Here is a 25,639-nt window from a genome sequence, read left to right as displayed (position 1 = left end):
AGTATTGAAGGTGGTTTTCCATTCATCACCTGCATGAATACGGATGAAGTTATATGCGCCCCTTAGATCAAGTTTGGTGAAAATCTTAGCTCCACGTAGTCGGTCAAAGAGTTCGGAGATGAGAGGCAGAGGATAGCGATTTTTTACCGTAATTTTATTAAGACCACGGTAGTCAATACAGGGGCGTAGAGATCCATCTTTTTTGGCAACGAAGAAAAATCCAGCCCCGGCTGGAGAAGATTTTCGGATAAAACCTCTTTTGAGGTTTTCCTGAATGTACTCTGTCATGGCTTGTGTTTCCGGAGCAGAAAGTGGGTAAATTCTACCATGGGGCGGTGTGGTACCAGGGAGCAAGTCGATAGGGCAGTCATAGGGTCTATGTGGAGGTAAGACCTCTGCTTGCTTTTTACAAAAGACGTCAGAATAGTCCTGATAGGCCTTAAGAAGACCTGGCTATGGAGGAGCGATGGAGACTTGATTGTCAGGAACCGACTTAAGACATCGCTTGTGGCAGGAAGGTCCCCAACTCTTAACGTCCCCAGTGGCCCAGTCGAGGATAGGTGCGTGACGCTGGAGCCAGGGCAAGCCAAGAAGAATTTCTGAAGTACAATTGGGCAATACGAAAAATTCAATATTTTCAAGATGGTGAACTCCAATGTTCATGAGCAGGGGTTCAGTGCGATAACGCACGGTGCAGACCAGTCTCTCTCCATTCACCGAGGCAATGAAGAGAGGTTTGACGAGACGGGTAAGAGGAATATTGTACTTGTTGATGAGTGAGGCCTCGATGAAATTTCCTGCTGAACCAGAGTCTAGAAAGGCCTCAGCAGAGAAGGAGGACTTAGTGGACAAGAAAATCCGTACTGGAATCGTAAGACGTGGAGAGGAAGAATTCACACCTAGTAACACCTCTCCCACGTTCACTAGGTGCGCGTGTTTCCCTGACGCGGAGGACGAGGAGGACAATCCTTTAAGAAATGCTCAGAGCTCGCACAGTATAGACACAAGTTCTCGTTCCAACGGCGAGTCCTCTCTTGTTGGGTCAGGCGAGACCAGTCCACTTGCATGGCCTCCTCGGCGGAAGGCACAGTATCAGATTGCAAAGGATGCTGAAAGAGAGGAGCCAGGTGCGGATTATGCCTGGTGCGAACAAGATCTTTTTCCTGGCGAAGCTCCTGGCGTCTTTCAATGTAGCGCATATCAATGCGGGTAGCCAAATGAATGAGATCAGACAGGGAAGAAGGTATCCTTGATGTGGCTGGATAAACCTTTCTTGAAGGTACCGCAGAAAGCCTCATTATTCCAGGCCAACTCAGAGGCCAGAGTACGGAACTGTACGGCATATTCGCCCACTGGAGTCTCCTTGGACGAGGTTTAGCAGGGCTGTTTCAGCGGAAGAGGCGTGGGCAGGTTCCTCAAAGACACTGCGTAGTTCGGAGAAGAAGGACTGGATGGTAGCAGTAGCAGGATCGTTGCGGTCCCAAAGCGGTGTGGCCCAGGACAAGGCCTTTCCAGATAGCAGACTGACTACGAATGCCACCTTAGACTGTTCAGTGGGAAAGTGGTCCGACATGATCTCCAGGTGCAGCGAACACTGCGTCAGGAACCCACGGCAGAGCTTAGAATCCCCATCAAACTTGTCAGGTAGAGACAGGCAGACTCTGGGCGTGGAGGTGGCAGCTGTGGAGGAGATGCTGGAGCTGGCAGAGGAGATGGTTACTGCTGTGGAGGTAGAAGCTGCTGGAACATAACAGTCAACTGTGACAGCTGCTGTCCTTGTTGAGCGATCTGCTGGGACTGCTGGGCGATCACGGTGGTGAGATCAGCGAGGCTTGGCAGTGGTACCTCAGCGGGATCCATGGCCGGACCTACTGTCAGGAACCAGACTGGAAGCGGGTAGTGGATCCTCAGTGTTAGTGAGGCGATGGCGTGGGCCGTACCTGGGGACCAGTTCTAAGAAGTTACTGGTTTTCACCAGAGCCTGCTGCAAGGCGGGATGGACTTGCTGCGGCGGTAACTCCCAGGTCGTATCCCCCGATAGCGACTCAACCTCACTAACAGCTGAGATAGGCGTAGTACACAAGGACAAGGTGAAGGCAAGGTCGGACGAAGCAAGAGGTCAAGGCAGGCGGCAAAGGTTCGTAGTCAGGGGCATCGGCAAGGGTCTGGATACACAGGCTTGGGAACACACAGAACGCTTTCTCAGGGCACTAGGCAACAAGATCCGGCAAGGACAGGAAGGGCAAGTGGGTTTTTATATGTTTGGGAGTGATTAGCACTGATTGGGCAAGGCACCAATTAGTGGTGTACTGGCCCTTTAGATTTCAGAGAGCAGGCGCGCGCGCCCTAGAGAGCGGGGTCGCGCACGCCGGGACTTGACAGCAGGGAAACGGGGCAGGTGAGAGGACTGGGATGCGACCCGTGGGCACATGCGTCCCGCCACACGGATCGCATCCCCACCGGTGATAACAGAGCAGCGCTCCCGGTCAGCGGGTCTGACCGGGGCGCTGCATGCTGAAGAACGCCACGAGCACTCCGGGGAGGAGCAGGGACCCAGAGCGCTCGGCGTAACAATAAATTGGCGATAATAATTTGCAAAGCCGAGGAAGCGTTGAATCGCCTTCAAGCCAGAATGTTGAGGCCAATCCAGTACAGCGGACAACTTATTAGGATACATTTGTAGACCTTGACTGGTAATAATATACCCCAGAAATGGAAGGTTGGTCCTTTCAAAAGTACACTTTTCAAGTTTTGCATAGAGATGATTGTCTTGGAGGCGCTGTAAAACTTGGCGGAGGTGAGAACAATGAGTGTAGAGATTGGGCGAGTAGATGAGAATGTCATCCAAATAGACAACAACACATGAGTATAGGAGGTCAGGAAAAATGTCATTGACAAACTTCTGGAAGACTGCTGGAGCATTACAAATGGCATCACCAGATACTCGAAATGTCCGTCACAAGTATTAAACGCAGTCTTCCACTCGTCCCCTTCTCGTATACGAATCAAATTATAGGCCCCACGAAGATCTAGTTTAGAGAAGATCTCGGCACCCAGCAGATGATCAAATAATTCAGAGATCAAAGGAAGTGGGTAGCAGTCATTTATTGTAATTTTATTCAAGCCTCGGCAGTCGATGCAAGGTCGCAGAGACCCGTCTTTCTTTTCTACGAAGAAGAACCCAGCTCCGGCAGGGGAAGAGGACTTCCTGATAAACCCCTTCTGAAAATTCTCCTGGATGTAACTAGACATAGCCTGAGTTTCAGGGACCGATAAAGGGCCCCGGAATTCTGCCCCGGGAGGTGTGGAGCCGGGCAGTAAGTCAAAAGGACAATTATATGGATGATGAGGTGGTAAGACTTCAGCTTGTTTTTCACTAAAGACATCAGCAAAGTCCTGTAGGAACAAAGCAAACCGGGCAGAGGACAAGAAGATGGTTTCAACTTAATTAAATGTATTTGAATACAATGGTTCTTGCAATGCGGACCCCAATGAAGAACTTCTCCAATTTTCCAATCCAGCTGCGGGGCATGGAGTTGCCACCATGGAAGGCCTAGCAGGGGAGGAGAAGTACAATGAGGGAGTACATAGAAAGACAAGGTCTCCTTATGCGAGATTTTGACCTGCATAGACAACAGTTCAGTGCGGTACAGCACAGTACAGTACAGTCTTTCTTCCTTAACTGTAGAGATGTACAAGGGCTTTAAAAAGCGAGATACAGGAAGATGATATCTATGTACTAGGGAGGCATCAATAAAATGCCAATTGTATAAGATAATTTAAGGTAGAAGGCAAGTCCCAAGAAGCAAGGGCGTCCTTGATATGACTGGATAGTCCTTTCTTGAAGGTGGCACAAAGAGTTTCATTGTTCCATGACAACTCTAATGCCAGGGTACGAAACTGAATGGCATACTCGCCCACAGAGGAGTTGCCCTGCGAAAGATTCAGTAACATCATCTCAGCAGAGGAGGCTCGGGCAGGTTCTTCAAAGACACCCCGAAATTCTGTCAGGAAAGCCTGGAGATTGGTTGTGAAAGCATCACTGCGATCCCAAAGTGGAGTTGCCCAGGCCAAAGCCCTTCCAGTTAGGAGACTGATGACAAAGGTCACCTTTGCTTGTTCTGTAGGGAACTGTTCCGCCATAAATTCAGTCACGAAACCCCGACAAGACTTGGGATCCCCCTCATATTTCTCTGGAAGAGACAAGCGGAGTTTCGTTCCAGAGGAGACGGCAGCAGCGGGAGGCAGGACTGGAGCAGGAGGAGGCTGTGGTTGTGACGTTTGCTGCTGAGCAGTTAGCAACTGCTGCATCATGGCGGAGTCAAATAACGTAGCGGATGTTCTGGATACACGGCTAAGGCAATAGGCAAAATGGAATGCTTAATCCCAGGCTAGGGGCACTGAAGATCCGGCAGGGAAGTGTGGGAGGTGCAGGGACTTATAATGTGGTGTCAGGTGCAAACACAAATTATGGGCGCACTCAGTGGCGGAGCGCTCCGGGTGACACCAGCCTGGAGGGGTGACACCACGGCCGGCAGCACCCCCCCTACCCCCCCTCATCTGCAAACCGTCACTCAACTCAGCCGGTATTTGCAGCATCCCCAGACAGAAGAGCGCTTCTTTCATGACCTGCAGGCTGCCGCACTCCAGTTTCAGCCCCCGACACAATCCTATCCCCCAGCCCCAGGAAGCTGCCTCTTTAAGACCTGCAATGCTTTCTGGGAACAGAAGTGCCGTGCGCACGTCTGCTCCCTCCCCCGACGTGTCCCTGCCTCATGTGCTCCGCGTCTTCTGAGGATTCATGGGTGATAAATTCCTCCCCAACCCCCGGACATTCCTGGACCTGGAGCCGCCCGGGGAGGGGAGAAAGTGAAGACAAGAGACTGGTGAGCTGGTGAGACCTCTCTGCAAAACTGTGTATTTAATGCAGTGTTTCCCAACCAGGGTGCCTCCAGCTGTTGCAAAACTATTACTCCCAGCATGCCCAGACAGCCTTTGGCTGTCCGGGCATGCTGGGAGTTGTAGTTTTGCAACAGCTGGAAGCACCCTGGTTGGGAAACACTGATTTAATGTTTTAATGTAACAGGGAGAAAGTGGGTGCTGAGAGGCTCTGGGGGGTGCCATTGCCAGGAAAATGATCCTCCTTATGTATGATGGGGGTGCTACTGATGAATGATGGGGGTGCTGCACCCCCATTATCCATCAGCAGGATCATCCTCCTGTGAGTAGCACCCCCATCATCCATCAGCAGGATCATCCTCCTGTGAGTAGCACCCCCATCATCCATCAGCAGGATCATCCTCCTGGATGATGGGGGGTGCCTCTGGCAGGAGGATGATCCTCCTTATGTATGATGAGGGTTCTACTCATGAATTATGGGGGTGCTGCACCCCCATCATCCATCAGCAGATCATCCTCCGGGATGATGGGGGTGCAACTGGCAGGAGGATGCTCCTGCAGATGTAGCACCCCCATCATCCTGGCCATAGCACCCTCATAATCCATTGGGAGGATCATCCTTCTGCCAGTAGCACCCCCACCATCCTGGATGATGGGGGTGCCACTGGCAGGAGGATGATCCTCCTTATGTAAGATGAGGGTGTATAAGGAAAGACTATAGAGAAGTCACCTGTAGTCACTGTTATTAATGTGTATTTTCCTCATTATGTCCCATCAGAGCTGTAGTCACTTGTAAGTTCTGCAGTTGTGATGAGTAAAACTACAACTCCCAGCCAGGGCCGGTGCAAGGATTTCTGCCTACACAAGCGAAGCTCCATTTCGGGAATCTCGGTGGGCCGCAGCAATAAAACCAGAGAGGGTGGAGTGGTGGCAGTGACCTCTGCTGTGGGGGTCTTAGTATAAAAAAAAGTCTTCATTTTTCCGCCCCCATCAGCTGCGAGTCCATGCGCCCTCAAGCGGATGCATGGTTTGCCTTATGACAGCACCGGGCCTGCTGCCAGCATAACCTTACCACTGCTTAGGTCATGCTGGGAGCTGTAGTTTTAATTGGTGAAACCTTTTTTAGCGCTTTCCCATTCTTTGGCAATTGGTATATTTGATTATTATACTGGAATTTTTCACACTGCTCTACATCAGACAAAAAACTTACTGGGGGGGGGGGGGTAGGTATGGGGTGACACCATTTTATATCACACCGGGTGACACCAACCTTAGCAACGCCACTGGGCGCACTGGCCCTTGAAATTTCAGAGCTCCGGCGTGCGCATGCCGGAGCTGAGGCACAGAGGCAGTGGAGTGAGGTGAGTGATGGGCTGGGATTTGCATGTGGGCGCGTCCTGCGAATCCCAGCCCCGCCGGCAGACGGGGACCCCGGGACACTGTGCTCATGGCCAGAGCTTGCGAATGGAGTGCAGAGCGTTACAAAAGGGAAATCCCTTCCCTGCCCTAGGGCTAAAACCGTGCAGGGTACAGTTACCTGCACATGCTAAAGAAGAAAAAAAAAAGCTAGGTCCCCCTTATGGATAAATGGGAAAAAGAAAAAACAAAAATCAAAATATTAGGAGTGTGGAAAATAATGAATTTCAGCTCAATTCGCTCCGGTACCCTTACTCTCTACCAGTCTTTATTAACCAAAATCTCCAGGCATTAAAGAGTGGGGAAATTTATATATGCACTGCTGTACAACAAAAATATATATATATATATAAAAACATATATATATATGTATATATATATATATATATATATATATATATATATATAAATTAAAATAACTGCTACTGTCTTCCCCTCCCCTTCTCACTCTATTCCCTCTACCCACCACCTCAGGTACATATCACCCCTTATTGAATTACTCTTCCAAATAACCCACCCTATTAGCTCATGTGATAGAAAGAAAACATTTCAATTTCTTTCCCCATTAACATTAGCTCCACCACCCAGTCCAGCCAATTGATTACTTCCACAGGACCAATATGGAGGAAGTCAAATAACTCCGGTAATTCTTCATGTCTGTGCAAGAAAAAAGTTTCAGAGTTACGTTTCCCCACCAGATGGAACGGATGGCCCCATCGAAAACTTCTTTCATTTTCCCCAATAACGGATACAAAATACGCCTCATTTGTAAGGTACGAGATGAAAAATCTGAAAAGAGCCGTATCTGCGCCCCCTTCTGCCTTGACGCCTGCATAATCAAGTCCTTATCCGTAAAATAGTGTAGTCGACATATCACATCTTACTGGTGTTGAGGCTCTCTATTGCCATAACCGTAACTCTATGTAATCAATCAATAAAGAATGTAGCCTCCACTGGACGACCTGTTAAAGATTTCAGTCACACGCCTATATAAATCATCTTGTTGGTACAACTCGGGCACACCTTTCAGCCTTATATTATTCCGTCTCCCTCTGTTTTCTTGATCATCCAAGTGTACAGATAATTTTTGCACTTGTTGTGATGTTTTTATAACTTTTTCCTCCAGGGAGGCTACTATTCCTTTCAACATTGCTGTGTCCTCTTCCGTTGTTTTAATACGTGATGTTACCTGCTCAATGTCCGCTCTAATTTCTCCAACTGCTTGTTGTTGAGACTTCTCAATATGCTTCACTGCACTCTCTAAATCATTTTCAGATGGTAGCCCTTGTATTAGCGCTCGTATCATATTGAGCTCAGAGTATGCCCCACTTTGATCCCATGAAGCAAATGTCTCTCCCCGGGCTCCTTCATCCCTGTTACACGATACCATCCTCTCTTCTGACTCCACCTGCCTCTTCATTCACAGTTTCAAGATTGCATAGATCACTCTCAGACTCTGCGGATCCAGCATATGTCAAATTCAGCGACACCCCCCTCTGTATGTGGCATGTGGTAACAGTATTGTAGTTAACTCCTTAAGGACCGGGGTTTTTTCCGTTTTTGCACCTAAAAATCCATATGATGGCTTATTTTTTGCGCCACCAATTCTAATTTGTAATGACGTCAGTCATTTTGCCCAAAAATCTACGGTGAAACGGAAAAAAAAATCATTGTGCGACAAAATTTTTAAAAAAATGCTGTTTTGTAACTTTTGGGGGCTTCTGTTTCTACGTAGTACATTTTTCGGTAAAAATGACACATTATCTTTATTCTGTAGGTTCATACGATTAAAATGATACCCTACTTATATAGGTTTGATTTTGTCGGACTTCTGGAAAACAATCATAACTACATGCAGGAAAATGAATACGCTTAAAATTGTCATCTTCTGACCCCTATAACTTTTTTATTTTTCCGTGTATGGGGCGGTATGAGGGCTCATTTTTTGCGCCGTGATCTGAAGTTTTTAAGGGTACCATTTTTGCATTGATAGGACTTATTGATCTTATTTTGGACTTTGGAATTTTTTTGCGCGCACGCCATTGACCGAGCGGTTTAATTAATGATATATTTTTATAATTTGGACATTTCCGCACGCGGTGATACCATTTATGTTTATTTTTATTTACACAGTTTTTTTGTTTTTATTGGAAAAGGGGGGTGATTCAAACTTTTAATAGGGGAGGAGTTAAATGATCTTTATTCACTTTTTTTTTTTTACTTTTTTTTTGCAGTGTTATAGGTCCCATAGGGACCTAGAAAACTGCACACACTGATCTCCTATGCTGATCACTGGTTTCTCATAAGAAACCAGTGATCAACGATTCTGCCGCATGACTGCTCAGGCCTGGATCTCAGGCACTGAGCAGTCATTCGGCGATCGGAAAGCGAGGAGGCAGGTATGGGCCCTCCCGCTGTCCTGTCAGCTGTTCGGTATGCCGCGATTAGCCGTGGCTATCTCGAACAGTCCGACTGAGCTAGCCGGCAACTTTCACTTTCACTTTTAGCCGCGCGGCTCAGCTCTGAGCGCGCGGCTAAAGGGTTAATAGCGCGCGGCGCCGCGATCGGCGATGCGCACTATTAGAGGCGGGTCCAGGCTTCACTATGACGCCGGGCCCGCCGTGATATGACGCGGGGTTACTGTGTAACCCCGCGTTATATCAGGAGAGCAGGACCAAGGACGTACCGGTACGTCCTTGGTCCTTAAGGGGTTAAAGGGGTATTCCAAAACTTTTTTTTCTATATCAACTGGCTACAGAAAGTTAAACAGATTTGTAAATTACTTCTTTTAAAAAATCCTAATCCTTCCAATAGTTATTAGCTTCTGAAGTTGAGTTGTTGTTTTCTGTCTAACTGCTCTCTGATGACTCACGTCCCGGGAGCTGTGCAGTTCCTATGGGGATATTCTCCCATCATGCACAGCTCCCGGGACGTGACATCATCATTGAGCAGTTAGACAGAAAACGTCAGAAGCTAATAACTATTGGAAGGATTAAGATTTTTGAATAGAAGTAATTTACAAATCTGTTTAACTTTCCGGAGCCAGTTGATATATATAAAAAAAGGTTTTGCCTGGAATACCCATTTAAGTTTTTCATTGTTTACTATCATGGCCGTAAATGTTGGCACCTCTGAAATTTTTCTAGAAAATGAAGTATTTCTCACAGAAAAGGATTGCAGTAACACATGTTTTGCTATACACATGTTTATTCTCTTTGTGTGTATTGGAACTAAAGCAAGAAAGGGAGGAAAAAAAGCTAATTGGACATAATGTCACACCAAACTCCAAAAATGGGCTGGACAAAATTATTGGCACCCTTTCAAAATTGTTGAAAAATAAGGTCGTTTTAAGCTTGTGATGCTCCTTTAAACTCACCTGGGGCAAGTAACAGGTGAAGGCAATATAATAATCACACCTGACAGCAGATAAAAAGGAGAGAAGTTCACTTAGTATTTGCATTGTGTGTCTGTGTGTGCCACACTAAGCATGGACAACAGAAAGAGGAGAAGAGAACTGTCTGAGGACTTGAGAACCAAAATTGTGGAAAAATATCAACAATCTCAAAGTTACAAGTCCATCTCCAGAGATCTAGATTTGCCTTTGTCCACAGTGCGCAACATTATCAAGAAGTTTGCAACCCATGGCACTGTAACTAAATCACCCTGGGCATGGACGGAAGAGAAAAATTGATGAAAGGTGTCAACGCAGGATAGTCCGGATGGTGGATGAGCAGCCCCAAACAAGTTCCAAAGATATTCAAGCAGTCGTGCAGGCTCAGAGGGCATCAGTGTCAGCGCAAACCAACCGTCGACATTTAAATGAAATGAAACACTATGGCAGAAGACTCAGGAGGACCCCACTGCTGAAACAGAGACATAAAAAAGCAAGACTACATTTTGCCAAAATGAACTTGAGTAAGCCAAAATCCTTCTGGGAAAACGTCTTTTGAACAGATGAGACCAAGATAGAGCTTTTTGGTAAAGCACATCATTCTACAGTTTACCGAAAACGGAATGAGACCTACAAAGAAAAGAACACAGTACCTACAGTGAAATATGGTGGAGGGTCAATGATGTTTTGGGGTTGTTTTGCTGCCTCTGGCACTGTGTGCCTTGAATGTGTGCAAGGAATCATGAAATCTGAGGATTACCAATGGATTTTGGGTCGCATTGTACAGCCCAGTTACAGAAAGCTGGGTTTGCGTCCGAGATCTTGGGTCTTCCAGCAGGACAATGACCCCAAACATACGTCAAAAAGCACCCAGAAATGCATGGCAACAAGCGCTGGAGAATTCTGAAGTGCCCAGCAATGAGTCCAGATCTAAATCCCATTGAACACCTGTGGAGAGATCTTAAAATTGCTGTTGGGAAAAGGCGCTCTTCCAATAAGAGAGACCTGGAGCACTTTGCAAAGGAACAGTGGACCGACATTCCGGCTGAGAGGTGTAGGAAGCTTATTGATGGTAATAGGAAGCAACTTATTTCAGTTACTTTTTCCAAAAGGTGTGCAACCAAATATTAAGTTAAGGGTGCCAATAATTTTGTCCAGCCCATTTTTGGAGCTTGGCGTGACAGTATGTCCAATTAGCTTTTTTTCCCTCTCTTTTTTTGGTTTAATTTCAAAACACACAAAGGGGGAAATGTATCATTTTATACAGAGCTTTGTTTTTTGTCTATTTTTTTATGCAAAAATTTGCGCAAGAGTTTTTTTGTGCAAAATCTTCATAGCCATGTCTAAGAATTCTTCATAGCCATGTCTACGGTTAAGTTAACCATAGAGCACATTTACCCCACCTCAGAGGACATCTGGGAATTATATTAACTATTTTGGGACAGTTAGGACTACTACCCCCATCATGGACAGACTCTGCCCATGATGGGAGTAGTAGTCCAGTGGCTGAGGGGCAGATCGCATCGGGTCATTCTACAGAGACCCGCTGCAATGCGCATTTATTAACTGTAAAAGCTGGTGGCACATGCAACTACACTGCGCTGCCCACCGGCTCTTGTATACTGTATCACATCTCATAATCCCCGCCTGGGAGACGGGAGCTCTGATTGGTGAAAATCTTTTCACCAATCAGAGCTCCTGTCTCCTGGCGGCGGGAATTATGAATTATGAGCGGTGTATACAGGAGCCGGCGGGCAGCACAGAGGAGCCGCATGTTCTGCCGGCTTTTACAGTTAATAAATGCGGATTGCAGCGGGTCTCTGGAGAATGACCCGATGCAATCTGCCCCTCAGCCCCTGGACTACAACTCCCATCATGGATGGAGTCTGTCCATGACGGGAATAGTAGTCTTAAAAGTTCCGCAGCCGGGAGATGTGCAGCGCTGCGGTACTACAACTATTCCCATCATGGGACAAACTCGGTCCCATGATGGGAGTTGTAGTCCAGGGGCTGAGGGGCAGATCGCACTGGGTCATTCTCCGGAGACCCACTGCGATACACATTTAACTGTAAAAGCCGGCGGAACAGGCAGCAACATTGTGCAGGCCGCCGGCTCCTGTATACATCTCTCATAATTCATAATCCCCGCTGCCGGGAGACAGGAGCTCTGATTGGTGAATAGCTATTCACCAATCAGAGATCCCATCTCCCGGGTGGGGATTATGAAATGTGATAAAGTAACAGGAGCCGGCGGGCAGCACAGTGCAGCCGCATGTGCCGCCGGATTTTACCGTTAATACTGTAAATGCAGATCACAGCGCGTCTCTGGAGAATGACCTGGTGCGATCTGCCCCTCGACTAAAACTCCCATCATGGACAGAGTCTGTCCATGATGAGAGTAGTAGTCCTAAAAGTCCCGCAGCCGGGGGAAGTGCCATCCATCAGCGCTGCGGTACTACAGCTACTCCCATCATGGGACAGACTCTGTCCCATGATGGGAGTAGTAGTCCAAGGGCAGAAGGACAGATCGAGCTACACAGTCCAGGCCTGACTCTGTTCTCATTATGCATTTTGCATAATGGGAACAGAGCCTTTCTGGCAGTGTGTTCCCAAACATGGAGACTCCAGCTGTTGCTTAACTACTGCCCCCATGATGAGAGTTGTAGTTTAGCAACAATTGGAGGCTCCCTGTTTATGAACACGCTGCATTATGTGCACTCTCCTCAAGCAAAAAATGTACTAACCCATATTTCTTGTTTTTCTTTTCTTCTCATTTCAGATACCTGAATGCAGAGGACTATGTCATATTCGGTGGACTGCGACGATGACCAGAGTTTTTTCTTATTTCAATAAAATGGTTAACGAGGGCTGTGGTGGAGTGTTTTTTTAAATAATTTTTTTTCCATTGTGTTGTGTTTTTTATAATTGAATTTTCAGGCTTAGTAGTGGAAGCCGTCTTATAGACAAAATCCATTACTATGCCAGGGCTTAGCGTTAGCCCCAAAATCAGCTAACGCTAACCTCTAATTATTACCCCGGTACCCACCGCCACAGGGGTGCCGGGAAGAGCCGGTACCAACAGACCTGGAGCGTCAAAAATGGCGCTCCTGGGCCTAGGCGGTAACAGGCTGGAGTTATTAAGCCTGGGGAGGGCCAGTAACAATGGTCCTCACCCACCCTGGTAACGTCAGGCTGTTGCTGCTTGGTTGGTATCCGGCTGATACTGGAGATAGGGGGAACCCTATGCATTTTGTTTTTCTTATTATTTTAAATAAATAAAAAAAAATGTGTGTGGTTCCCCCATTTTTTCATTAACAGCCAGATACCAAACAAGCAGCAACAGCCTGATGTTACCAGAGTGGGTGAGTGCCATTGTTACTGGCCCTCCCCAGCCTAAATAATGCCAGCCTGTTACCGCCTAGACCCAGAAGCGCCATTTTTGATGCTCCGGGCCTGTTGGTACTGGCTCTTCCCGGCACCCCTGTGGCGATAGGTACCGGGGAGCAATAATTGGGGGTTAGCGCTAGCTGATTTTGGGGCTAACGCTGAGCCCTGGCTTAGTACTGGATTCTGTCTACAAGACGGCTACCACTACTAAGCCTGAAAATTCAATTATAAAAAACACAACACATTTAGAAAAAAATGTATTTAAAAAAAAAAAAAACACTCTCGTTAACCCTTTTATTGACATTTAAAAAAATGCTGTTCATCATCGTAATCCACGGAATCTGACGTAGTCCTACGCATTCACGTATCTAAAATGAGAAGAAAACAAAAACAATAACACTACAACCATTTCTGTGATTTCTACACTATCAAAAAGCTGGTGTGAAATTTTTGATGTAAACTGGACTCTCACCCCTTTGTAAAGTAGACAATATACGTAGACACGCCCAGTGTGGTCGATACTAGTCGTGCAAAAATTGTTTGTTTTTTTTGGGTGCAAAATTCTTTGAGCATCTCCCCCTCTGTGTTCTTTATAAAGATTTATGATTTTATGATTGTGCAAAGTTATGTTCGGCACACACTGCTGCTCTGGCACTTCCAGCTATGTGAGCAGTGTACCACGGGAAAATGCCACAGCTCTGTGAAGTATGAGGTTGAGAAGGAGTGCATGGTAGAGCGAGGGGGGGGGGGGGTTTCTATATTTGCACAAAATGTATCAAAGGAGTGATAAATGATAAATCCCCCCCCCCCAAAGGAAATGAAGGTATATAGCAAAACATGTGTTACTGCAATCCTTCTCTGTGTGAAATAATTCATTTTCTTGAAAAATTTCAGGGGTGTCACCATTTATGGCCATGACTGTATATATATATATATATATATATATATATATATATATATATATATATATATATATATTTATTTATTTTTAAACATTTTTGTATAATGGCTTGAGCGGATCCTGGAAAAGGTTTACTGTGATTGTAAGGCTCTTATTCCCTTTTCTATCAAAACGTCCCTTATTAATGAAAGCACACGGATTTAGATTTCTCATTTAACTTTATTTGTATTATTATACAATTTCATGGGATTGTCGCATTTTGCAATATAGTAAATCATCTCAGGCGATGTCCATGATACATCAGAATGGAACTGGCCATAGTTCAGTAACGTAATGTAACTGTGTCTATTGACTGCTGTAGAAGCGCTTCTGTAGAAAGTTTTATTGCTGAATTTCCAAACTGAAGTTGCATTGGCCTGATTGATATCAGCCATTATCTGTTGAGTCATTTTAGAAAGAGCTTTGGACCTTGGCATAAAATACATGGTTACCCTTCTGGCATGGCTTCAAATAACCTCAATTAAAATTATTATATTTACAGCTTCATAGCTTTATAGAAAATACATGTATGTAATACATACAGTACATAGCAAGGGTAGCCATTTGCCTGTGTGTCTTTGGGTGTCTTTGGTATTTTAATCACAGTCTAATAACTCACGCAAACATGAATAGGACATGGAAACAATGAACTTGTCTTTCTTAGACTTTTAGTTTTGGCATGTTGGTGCTGTGCCGTAATGCCGTTTGGGCTAGGAAACTACATAGACCTCCAGAAGGCTGGCAACTGAATGCATCCTGTAGAAGATGCCAAACGGAAGTCCAATGTTTACTACAGCTATCCACATGGATTCTCCATAGAATTTCAGCTCATGGTCATTATCAAACTGTGGACGAGCACCAAAGGCAGGCATGATCCAAAACTACAAAAACAGAACACAATATTATTATTATTAGTGGGATGAAATACGGTACTAAACAGACATAATACATTTTCTGAATTTTATTTTAGCATTTATAGTATAGTTCTATCCTGGTATGGATATTTCTTACTAAATAATAACATATTCATCACATTACACATCATTAGAAGCCTTTTATTTACCACTAATAGCCTCAGTGATCATTAAAGTCTGAGAAAAAAAGCTGGTCTGATAACAGTCTCGGTTGGAACTGACCATTTTAGTATCAAAGATTCAACACTGCTAAAGGGCTAAATGGACAATCTTTGTTAAAAGATTCCCTGAAGATCAGCTGATCACAGGGTGTCCCCCTTCTACCCGTCCACCACTCCCCGGAAGCTAGGAAGATTTTTTTTTTCTGGCCTGGTGCCCCTTTTAACTATAAGCATATCATATTGATGCGTTTACATTTAAAAGCAATGCTTAGATGATACTCCTGACCTCTATCTTAGGGACACTCCGGCACACAATGACTAACGTTGTCATGTTCTAGTAATGGGAGGAAGAGAATGGGAGGAGAAGATGGCAGTGACCGCTGGGGAACCGAGAGCAGGTGAGTTATATTTTTTTATTTCAAATCTTTGTGAGGGGCTCCTATTTAATGGAGAATCTGTTATTAGTATCACCCGCACTAACCTGTTGTACAGGCTTGTAGTGCCTCCACTCTCCCACAATCCTGGTCCTTTAGTACATTCAAACGACCTGCACGGACGGCGTTCACCAAGCTTACTATGTATACTAATGTGCGGCCACTATCTTCCTATTAATATCTCCTTTCCTGTGCTTAGCCTTCTGTGCTGCACAATGGAGCTCCAAACTGCAGAGGCTTAGCACAGGGGAGGGGGCCTTAATAGAAAGATGCCAAATGTCACCATGCACAGGGATCTTGAAAATGCCCCTGTTCACCAAGCAGGTCATTTGCATGTACCGGAGAACCAGAATTGTGGCAGAACAGAAGCATGGAGCAGGAACTGGTAAATATCATTGTCATCATTGTCACCTGCACTACAAGCCTGTACACCAGGTTATTGCATGTAATACTGATGACAGATTCCTACCGACAGGCCCTACCAACAGGGGGAAAACTAATTACAGGGTTCTACCTTAAAGGGGTACTCCGGTGAAAACCTTTTTTCTTTTAAATCAACTGGTGGCAGAAAGTTAAACATATTTGTAAATTACTTCTATTAAAAAATCTTAATCCTTCCAGTACTTATTAGCTGCTGAATGCTACAGAGGAAATTCCTTTCTTTTTGAAACACTGATGACATCACGAGCACAGTTCTCTCTGCTGACGTTATTATAATAATAATAATAATGCTTTATTTATTGTTGTCCTTAGTGGGATTTGAACCCAAGTCCCCAGCACTGCAAAGCAGAAGTGCTAACCACTAAGCCACCATGCTGCCCTTAGCATACATCTGCTATGCATGGTTGCTAAAATGGACAGAGATGTCAGCAGAGAGCACTGTGCTCGTGATGTCATCAGTGTTCCAAAAAGAAAGGAATTTCCTCTGCAGCATTCAGCAGCTAATAAGTACTGGAAGGATTAAGATTTTTTAATAGAAGTAATTTACAAATATGTTTAACTTTCTGCCACCAGTTGATTTAAAAGAAAAAAGGTTTTCACCGGAGTACCCCTTTAATTGGGAAAACTACCTGCAAGGGTCCTACCTAAATAGAAAAAAACCTATATGGGCAAACTAACCATATTGCTCCTACTTAACCCCTTGTCGCATATAGACATTTATAAACGTCCATAAGAGGCTCCTAAAGTATGACGCGCGCTCAGCAGGTGAGCGCGCATCATACCCGCTGGGTCCCGGTTGCTATAAGCAACTAGGACCCGTGGCTAATGCCAGACATCGCCGATCGGGCTGATGTCCGGCATCAACTCTTTTGATTGCCCTGTCTAAAGTGAAAGAAAAAAATGTCCCGGCATCTCAGTTGGGCTGATCGGGACCATGGCGGTAAAATCTCGATGTCCCAATCAACTAGAATGCAACAGGAGGGTCCCTTACCTGCCTCCTGTGCGTTCGAGCGGCGATTGATTGCTTCAAGCCTGAAATGCAAGCTTGAGCAATCAACCGCCGATAACACTGATCCCTATGGGGGCTATAACATTGCAAAAAACAAGTGAAAAAACAAAGTTAATAAAGATCATATAACACCTTCCCTAATAAAAGTTTGAATCACCCCCCTTTTCCCAATAAAAAAAACTAAAAAATGTAAGTGTAACTAAAAATAAACATATGTGGTATCGCGTGTAAATGTCCAAACTATAAATTTAGACATTTTGTCGCACAATGATTTTTTTTCTGCTTCGCCGTAGATTTTGGGGTAAAATGACTGATGTCATTACAAAGTAGAATTGGTGGCACAAAAAATAAGCCATCATATAGATTTTTAGGAGGAAAATTGAAAGTGTTATTATTTTTAGAAGGTGATGAGGAAAAAACGAAAATGCAAAAACTGAAAAACCCTGTGTCCTTAAAGGGGCAAACTACCTATAGGGGCTCATACCTACAGGTGGACACTACCTAAAGGGGCTTCTACATACAAGCAGCACACTAACTATAAGGAGGCCATCTTTAATGTGGGAAAATGACCTACTGGGGAAACTACTTATTAAGGGAAAACATAATACTTACAGGGACAAAGTACATACAGGGGCTCCTACCTAAAGGGAGCTTACTACCTACAAGGGAGAAAACTATCTAAAAGGGTGGAAACTACACACTGGGCAGCAAACTACAAAATGGGGGAAAACTATTGCTCCTCCAGTCCAGGGACCTACTTCTATTGCCCATAGGTCATGGACCAGAGTAGTAGTACATGGAGCATGGGCAGACTGACAGGAGCCTCCCCCAAAAAACTTCCCCCACCGACACAGGCATACAAAAACACAACCTTAGTTACTAACTACAACACCCAACATGCCCTCATACAGACAATACCTCTGCAGCTGACCCAAAACTACAACTCCTAGCATGTTGCACCATTACCTTTACTATACTGGTGCAACATTCTGGTAGTTGTAGTTTTTATTTGGGTCAGCTGCAGAGCCATAGGCTGTAGCAAGGCATGCTGGGTGTTGTAGTTAATAAATTCAACTCCCAGTATTCCTTGACACAGCCTCTTTCTTTGCAGCTGGACCAAAACTTCAACTCCCAGCATGTTACAATATATAGTAGTATTGGTTATGGTGCAACATGCTGGGAGTTCTAGTTTTGGGCTTGCTCTTAAAGGGGTACTCCACTGGAAAACATTTTATTTTAAATCAACTGGTGGCAGAAAGTTAAACAGATTTGTAAATAACTTCTATTAAAAAAATTCTAACCCTTCCAGTACTTGGATGCATTTTTGGAGAGTAATAAGATTACTGGTTATGGATTCTAGATTAATAAGGACAGAAGGTTGATCCAGGGATTTATTCTGATGCCATATTTGGAGTCAGGAAGGAATTTTTACCTCTAGTATGAGTTTTTTTTTTTTTTTTGCCGTCCATTGGATCAACTCAGTAGGGACTTATTAGGGTTATAGGTTGAACTTGATGGACTCTGGTCTTTTTTCAACCTTATGAACTATGTTAGTATGTTACTTATCAGCTGCTGTATGTTCCAGAGGAATTTCTTTTCTTTTTGAATTTCCTTTCTGTCTGACCACAGTTCTCTCCACTGACACCTCTGTCCATTTTAGGAACAGTCCAGAGTAGGAGCAAATCCCCATAGAAAACCTATCCTGCTCTGGACAGTTCCTAAAATGGACAGAGGTGTCAGCAGAGAGCACTGTGGTCAGATAGAAAGGAAATTCAAAAAGAAAAGTACTTCCTGTGGAGCATACAGCAGCTGATAAGTACTGGAAGGATAAAGATTTTTGAATAGAAGTAATTTACAAATCTGTTTAACTTTCAGGCACCAATTGATAAAAATTTTTTAAAGATCATGTGCTGTTATGTCACAGAGCAATTGGGTTAGACCCATCACAACTCATTAAATTGTTTTCCCCAGAAACTGGGGTTTCCACCGCAGAGCTAGTAAAATTAGAAAAATTTAGTGCAAAAAAGAGAATAAAAAAAAAATCGAATATGAATAAATAATAATCAGTACCAAAAAAAGAAGCCATGAGCCAACCATATTGTGAGCACATGCACGGATCTCCACCCTAAATGTTTAGACCTCTCCATAGGTAACTCATAATTCTTTAGGTGGGTAGACAATAAAAAACAAACATGCAAAACAGTGCAAAAACATATTGCTTGGCCTTTCTATTGGAGATGTAACTTACAATGATGTTGGAGATGAGCAGGAATAAAGAAATCTCCCTTAGGACTTTCCTTCTCCCGTCTGCTCGAGTATTCTTTATGATAGAGTGTGGAGCAATCCCATTGCTGTTGGAACCCATCTCATGTCCATGCTCGGCTTCCGAGAGATTTCCCTGAGGAATTATAACTGCTGGATTGATGTAAACCTCATTCTTATCATTATAGGCTACAGAACTGCGGTGGTCTGAGTGTCCACTACTGAACGGTTCTCTATGCAGTCCTTCTATGATGAATATGTTCTGTAGGGTATGCTGCACTATCATGAGCAGTGAGTACACCAAGTTGAGTACATCAATGAGGTGCCCAGGAGCCGTAGCTACAATGGCTATTATTGAGAAATAGGCAATACAGTATTTGCCCAGGGCAGCTATTATCAGTAAAGCAATGTCAAGGCTCCTGGTAGGGTTCTTGTGACTGTCGGTGTCCCTCTTGTCAAATCTGAAGATGATGAAACCAGCAAGTGAGCTAATACACATCAGGCTAAGAGCTATGATGTTAAAGATGTAAAACATTTCAAGGGCTTCTGTTTTGGATGACTCTGATGAAACATCAATCTCATAGACAATGAAGACTCCCAGGCCAGCCACAAGGACCCCGATCCCACAGGTAAGTCCTACAAAAAGTCTGTGGGGTCGGAGAGAGTGATGTGTATGCTGGGAATGGTGACTCATTACACGGCCTACATTCTTCCACATCACATAAGACATGGCTGATGCAAAGAGGCTGTATTCAATGTTAAAGGGGTACAGGTAATAATATCCAGTCTGGAACGTTTCACACACCGGAGTATTACAAGCACAGCCATAGGATCCTCCGCCAGCTGAAACAAAATAGATATTGTCTTGGATTAACACAATTTAAAATAGATAAAGAGGATAAATTCTGTGGCATACATACAGTAAAAAGTATATCAGCGGCATCTGACATGCAGCCTACATTGGCAATAAGGAAGAGGAATTGCCTGAAAATGTGATGTGTCATTTACTGTACATATTGTAAGTGATTTTGAAGAAAGTTAGTCTTTGCTAGTTTATCCTATGGACTCTGACTTCTAGACATACATTTCTAACAGCTGCAATATGCGCCACATAGGAACTTTATATTTAGTCCCTTTAATTTTCCCTCTTAGTAGCACATACGTGGCTCTATATGGAAGCATAATATGACCAGGCTTAGCAAAATTTTCAGTGGAATGCTGGGTAATGCTGCATACACATGTTTTTCCTAGATGAGTTATATAAATACAAGTGACATTCTTGGTTTAGGTAAGCACATTACAGTTTGACTGGATATCTTATTAACATCAGTTGCATAATATATTGGGGCATATTTACTGATCCTGAGCAATACTTTTCAAACTTTAAATGTTATGTCATTTACACAAAATTTTGACACGTCGTTCAGTAAAAGTTTAGTCCTAAGGCCCACTGCGATCGTAAGTTATAACCGGGTGAAGTACGTGGAAGCACTCTTCATTCCCTAACTGCCTGTCAAATTCGACTGATGGTGCTCCATTATAGTCTATGGACAACTGACATGCACTTCAGCTGGTTATAACACACAATCGCAGTGGGTCTCAGGACTGAGCCCTAGTGGGATCAAAACTTTTGACATGTCTGAACAACATGCCAAAAGGTGTATTAAATACATTTACATGACAAAATGTAAATGCCAGCGACACTATATATTAGGCAGTCTAAGGATGCTGCATATTATTCTCAGATATTCTATAAATATGAATAGGTATATAAACAGCAGTGCAGGGGACAATAGAAGAGTGGCCGCTGCATCTATACATTATGCAGGAGGATCGCAACGGGTGATCTGTCAATTAGTACAGGTTCTACTACTCCCTACTTTCCAATGGAACAGTGTGTACTACCTAAAAAAAACGTAAAAAATAAAGAAAAAAAGTTAAAAACATCCATTTTTATTATTGTCGGCTACATTTTTAGGTGCCCGCCTGCCCATATAAATTGATCGCTGTTTTAAAAATTAATAAAAATGTTGTTATAAAAAGATACATTTCATTAGATACAAATTTTTCCTTCACTACTTTATCTTTTTATTAATTTTTTTAATGGTACCCTACGAAATTTTATTAAAAAAAGTATCTCCATCACTTTTTTGGATCGCTAAAGTCCAAAAAAGTATAAAAACCACCTGCAAAAACGGACATATCGTAAAATATAAAAGTTAAAACCCACATATTATTTTTCTTGGGTTTTTTTTTTACTCCCATAGACTTCTACAGGAGAAAAACGCCATGATTTTGACTAAAAAATCGCCAGTGGCTCAACATGCTGCGATTTTGGAAAACCGCCAAGGAGCTAAAAAAAAGCCAAAAAAAGAGTGAAAAAACACCAAAAGGATGAAAAAAAAAACGTCAAAGTGAAAAACGCCAAGTGAAATAAGAATTTAGCGATTTCTCATTGATTTACCACTGACATCTGGCCGCAGCAATTTTTTGCCGAAAAATCGCCATGCGGCAGAATTAGCGTATTTCTTTCTCTAAGTTGAAGCTTAGCCTTATTGCTTTTTAAGTCATGTTAAGACATGACCTTCCAGTGGAGTCATGCCTCTTTTCTCTCTAAGCTATGCCCTTATCATAATTGTCAGGATTCGGCAGGCTGGTGGTGGATCCTCTGTGTCAGTGAGGGATTGGCGTGGACCATACCGGCGGACCGGTTCTAAGTTGCTACTGGTATTCACCAGAGCCCGCCGCAAAGCGGGATGGTCTTGCTGCGGCGGTAACAACCAGGTCGTGTCCACTGGTAGCGGCTCAACCTCACTGACTGCTGAGACTGGCGTGGTACAGAAGGACAAGGCAAGAGCAAGGTCGGACGTAGCAGAAGGTCAGGGCAGGCAGCAAGGGTCGTAGTCAGGGGCAACAGCAGAAGGTCTGGAACACAGGCTTGGGACATACACAAAATGCTTTCACTGGCACAAGGCAACAAGATCCGGCAATGCTGGGAAGGGGAAGTGAGGTTTTATAGGCATGGTGCAGGGAAGCTAATACACTGATTGGGCCAGGCACCAATTAGTGGTGCACTGGCCCTTTAAACCTTAGAGAGCTGGCGCACGCGCGCCCTAGAGAGCGGAGCCGCGCGCTCCAGGATGTGTCAGCCGGGGAACGGGACAGGTGAGTAAATTGGGATGCGACCCGCATCCCAAATGAAATGCACCACAATGTGCCAAATTTTAGGACAAAATCTAGGTGCAAAGAAATTGATGAATCTACCCCATTATTTGTATTATTTTATCTCACAAAAACAAAAGAAATATAGGATACGACTATTTAAGGTCTTTACAGAGAAAATCCAACACGCCCAACCATTCTCTTCATCAACATCATCTGTAGGTGGACAGTCAAGAGGTAACCATACACCTTAGTTTTCTGAACCTGCTGAATGTGATGGGTTTGCCCTACTTTAGTCTAAGGTGTATAAGCACATTTATACATATGGACTGAAAGATATGGTTAAAAAAGCATTCACTTTGTTGTGTTGTGGAACCAGAGCACAACAACATCTGTTTTTGAAAGAACAAATATATACTTGTGCCATTGGCAGGTCAGACAAGTCCGGTAACAGTTAGTGTTTACATGAGAAGAGGAAAAGTAAGGGATTCTCCACCGGCGCTGCCTGGCACCTAAGGATTCACTCAATATTTTATTTTGGATTATTTTTTTTTTCCATAAAACTTCAGATGTACATATTAGCAAGACATTCTGAGACTAAACTAGGCTTTTCATCAGGTTCCTCCAGTTTGGAAATACGGTGGCCCAGATCCATAAATCTGCCTGAAACTCAAACTTTCTGGTTTTGTCCATAACAACCAATCACAGCTCAGCTTTCATCAGAACAAGTTCTGGTAAAATGAGAACTGTGATTGGCTGTTATGAGACAGTTTTGGTTTTTAAGCAGATTGATAACTAATGGCCAATGTTTTCTGAACATCTAAAGATTTATGAAGAATAAATAAATCTATAAAAACATTTTGAGTGGATCCTTTTGCAGAAAGGTGTCAGCGCTGCTGAAGAATTACCCATCTTACTATTTATCTTGAGAGATGATCAATTTTTAGGGGGGAATATCTCCCTTTTATATTAGAGGAGCTCTGGTAACACGACATGGCAGCTGGAGGAGTTTGAACTTCATGTATGCTCTCTGTCAGCCTATCAGAAGACTTAGGGACTATTCACACGTAGAGTATTCTGAGCAGCTTTGATGCGCAGGATTTTCTGCTGCAGATTTCAATGTAAACTGTGCATCAAAACTGCACAGACTACTGTACGTGTGAATAGACCCTTAGGGTTATAGCATGATCAGCAGTGTCTTCTTCTTAGGATATGGAAACCTGCAGTCTGCTGATGGATTTGCTTAGAAATGGAATGGATTCTTGTGAACATTGTCAATTTGGTATGGATATAAAAAAAGTAATTTAACATTTTGATGGCTTACCTCTGGCAAGCCTGTGACCACCAGATGAGTTGTTACCACTAGGGGTCTGGTGGAGAGATTCATCTGTGACAGCAGCCATCCAGATTGCCAGATTAGTGCTGAGAGTCAACATGAGGCCGCACCTGTAATACATATGACAGCATATGACCATGAAGGCTAAGGCCACATTGAAGCTACTTTTTCCACAACATTTAATTGCAAGTTATTTAACCTGGGGATTATACAGTACTCCATGATTCGGCATTAGTTCTTACCTAGTAAAATTCATGTGACTCTGAACACAGTCCTTGCAGGACACCCAAAGGAAGTACGTCTGTATGGGAAAGTCATTATGAAATTAAAATCCTATTTTCATTAGCAATGAACATTAATACAAAGACAAAATAATTATAATGCAGTACGTTAGGTTTGTGTACAATGGCTGCTGTCAATAAGGCAAAAGGTGTAGTTTCCCAAATCTTACCTGCAACACCACAAACAGGCCCTGGAACACTGGATGGACAATTTGGATCGGAGATTCACAATGAGCCAGACTAGCAGATTTCCCAATCTTCAGCACATCAAGAACCAATGAGCAAACTCCAAAAACTGCCAGCCCAACTAAAAGGAATAATGCAAAATAATGGAACTTGTGAGACAGTAACCAGCTTATAAGTGCCTTCTTTTAGTGAATTGAATAATATAGTCAGTCTAAAATGTATCTAAGGTATAAAATTTGGATTCTTTTTTTTACAGTGAAACATCACAAAAAAAGCCTCTTTGAGATCATCTCTAAAGAATTTCTCAAATAATTTTTCTTAATAATTTCATAATATATCTTTATAGTGGTTGGAGTGCAATTTTTTATACCAAGATCCATGTTCCCTTTATAGAGAATTGGTTGTGTGATACATTCCGATAAAATTTGTCATTGATCAACATTAATGTTAAATAAAAATAAATATCTTCTATTGTTAATTTGTCAGGAAAGTGGAAAACGATTATTGTCTGTTGTATTTAAACTTGGTGTACCTTCTCTGTGCCTGCGCTCATTGCTTGAGACCGAGAGCAGTGTATGCTATAGAAGAGGCACAGTGATGTGTATCGTCATGTGCTCCTCCACAGGAAGCATGTATGTATGTATGGATGAGCCATCTGGCTGCATACAAGCATAGGGGGTTCACGGGGGGCAAAGCTGCAGAGGAGTTCTGCTTCAGTAAGTCATACATTATGGTTTCTAAAAAATCTTGTTAAGGGTGGCCAACACATTAACCAAAGAACATTATAATCTGTCCATATTTTATGTTGTTCTTCCTCTATTAATTTGCCTTGCCTCATGTGTTTCCCCCCCCCCCCCCCCCCACAAATTCTCCAAAATTCTTACCCACCATGATCATACCATAGAGTTAAAACTGTAAATAAACATTGCGTGTCCGTACCTTTCAGCCAGATGGGTCCAGCATGCGAGTCCTTTAGACTTGTCTGTTGGTCCTTTTTTGAAGTCCAGAGCAGGTAAACCATCATCCAGCAGCTAGTGAGGCCCATAAGGATGCACAGCAAAGAGAGTACCTCCCTTTCCACCACTGCAACATTACTGAAAGCCCCACTGCTAACAAGCACAGTGGTCAAAAGTAGCACATTTAACCCCAAGAGTCCAGAGAGCAAGCGGCCTCCTTTCTTCCACAAAACGGTTGGTTCAACAACAACCAAGGAATGCTGGCCAATACTGATCTTCTCCAATGTGGTGTTAGTGTCCGTTGGAGACACAGTGGCAGGGGAAATGGTGGTAACACTATTGTCCCCCATACTTCAGTCCTGGAAAATAATGAAACTATCTTATTTTTTTTTTCTTTAGAGTCTGCAGTAGTGATGCATACACATCGAGTGAATGGTATGTTGATTGTAAAAAGTGAGGATATA

At 43.7% G+C, this 25,639-nt stretch overlaps 1 protein-coding gene across 1 annotated transcript; it reads right to left on the bottom strand.

Moving 5' to 3' along the window:
- Positions 1-14,743: 14,743 nt before the first annotated feature.
- LOC130297293 (proton channel OTOP2-like) lies at positions 14,744-25,525 on the bottom strand. The gene is made up of 6 exons (XM_056549602.1): positions 25,159-25,525; positions 24,204-24,340; positions 23,995-24,053; positions 23,741-23,862; positions 19,241-20,118; positions 14,744-14,914 (listed from the first exon to the last, which is right to left on the bottom strand). Exons 1-6 carry the CDS (start codon positions 25,523-25,525, stop codon positions 14,744-14,746), a joined length of 1,734 nt encoding a protein of 577 aa, XP_056405577.1.
- Positions 25,526-25,639: the final 114 nt, after the last annotated feature.

The sequence above is a fragment of the Hyla sarda genome, chromosome 13 (assembly GCF_029499605.1).
Source record: "Hyla sarda isolate aHylSar1 chromosome 13, aHylSar1.hap1, whole genome shotgun sequence".
Taxonomy (NCBI): Eukaryota; Metazoa; Chordata; class Amphibia; order Anura; family Hylidae; genus Hyla; species Hyla sarda.
The sequence above is the reverse complement of the archived record's forward strand: the minus strand, read 5'-3'. Positions and strand labels throughout refer to the sequence as shown.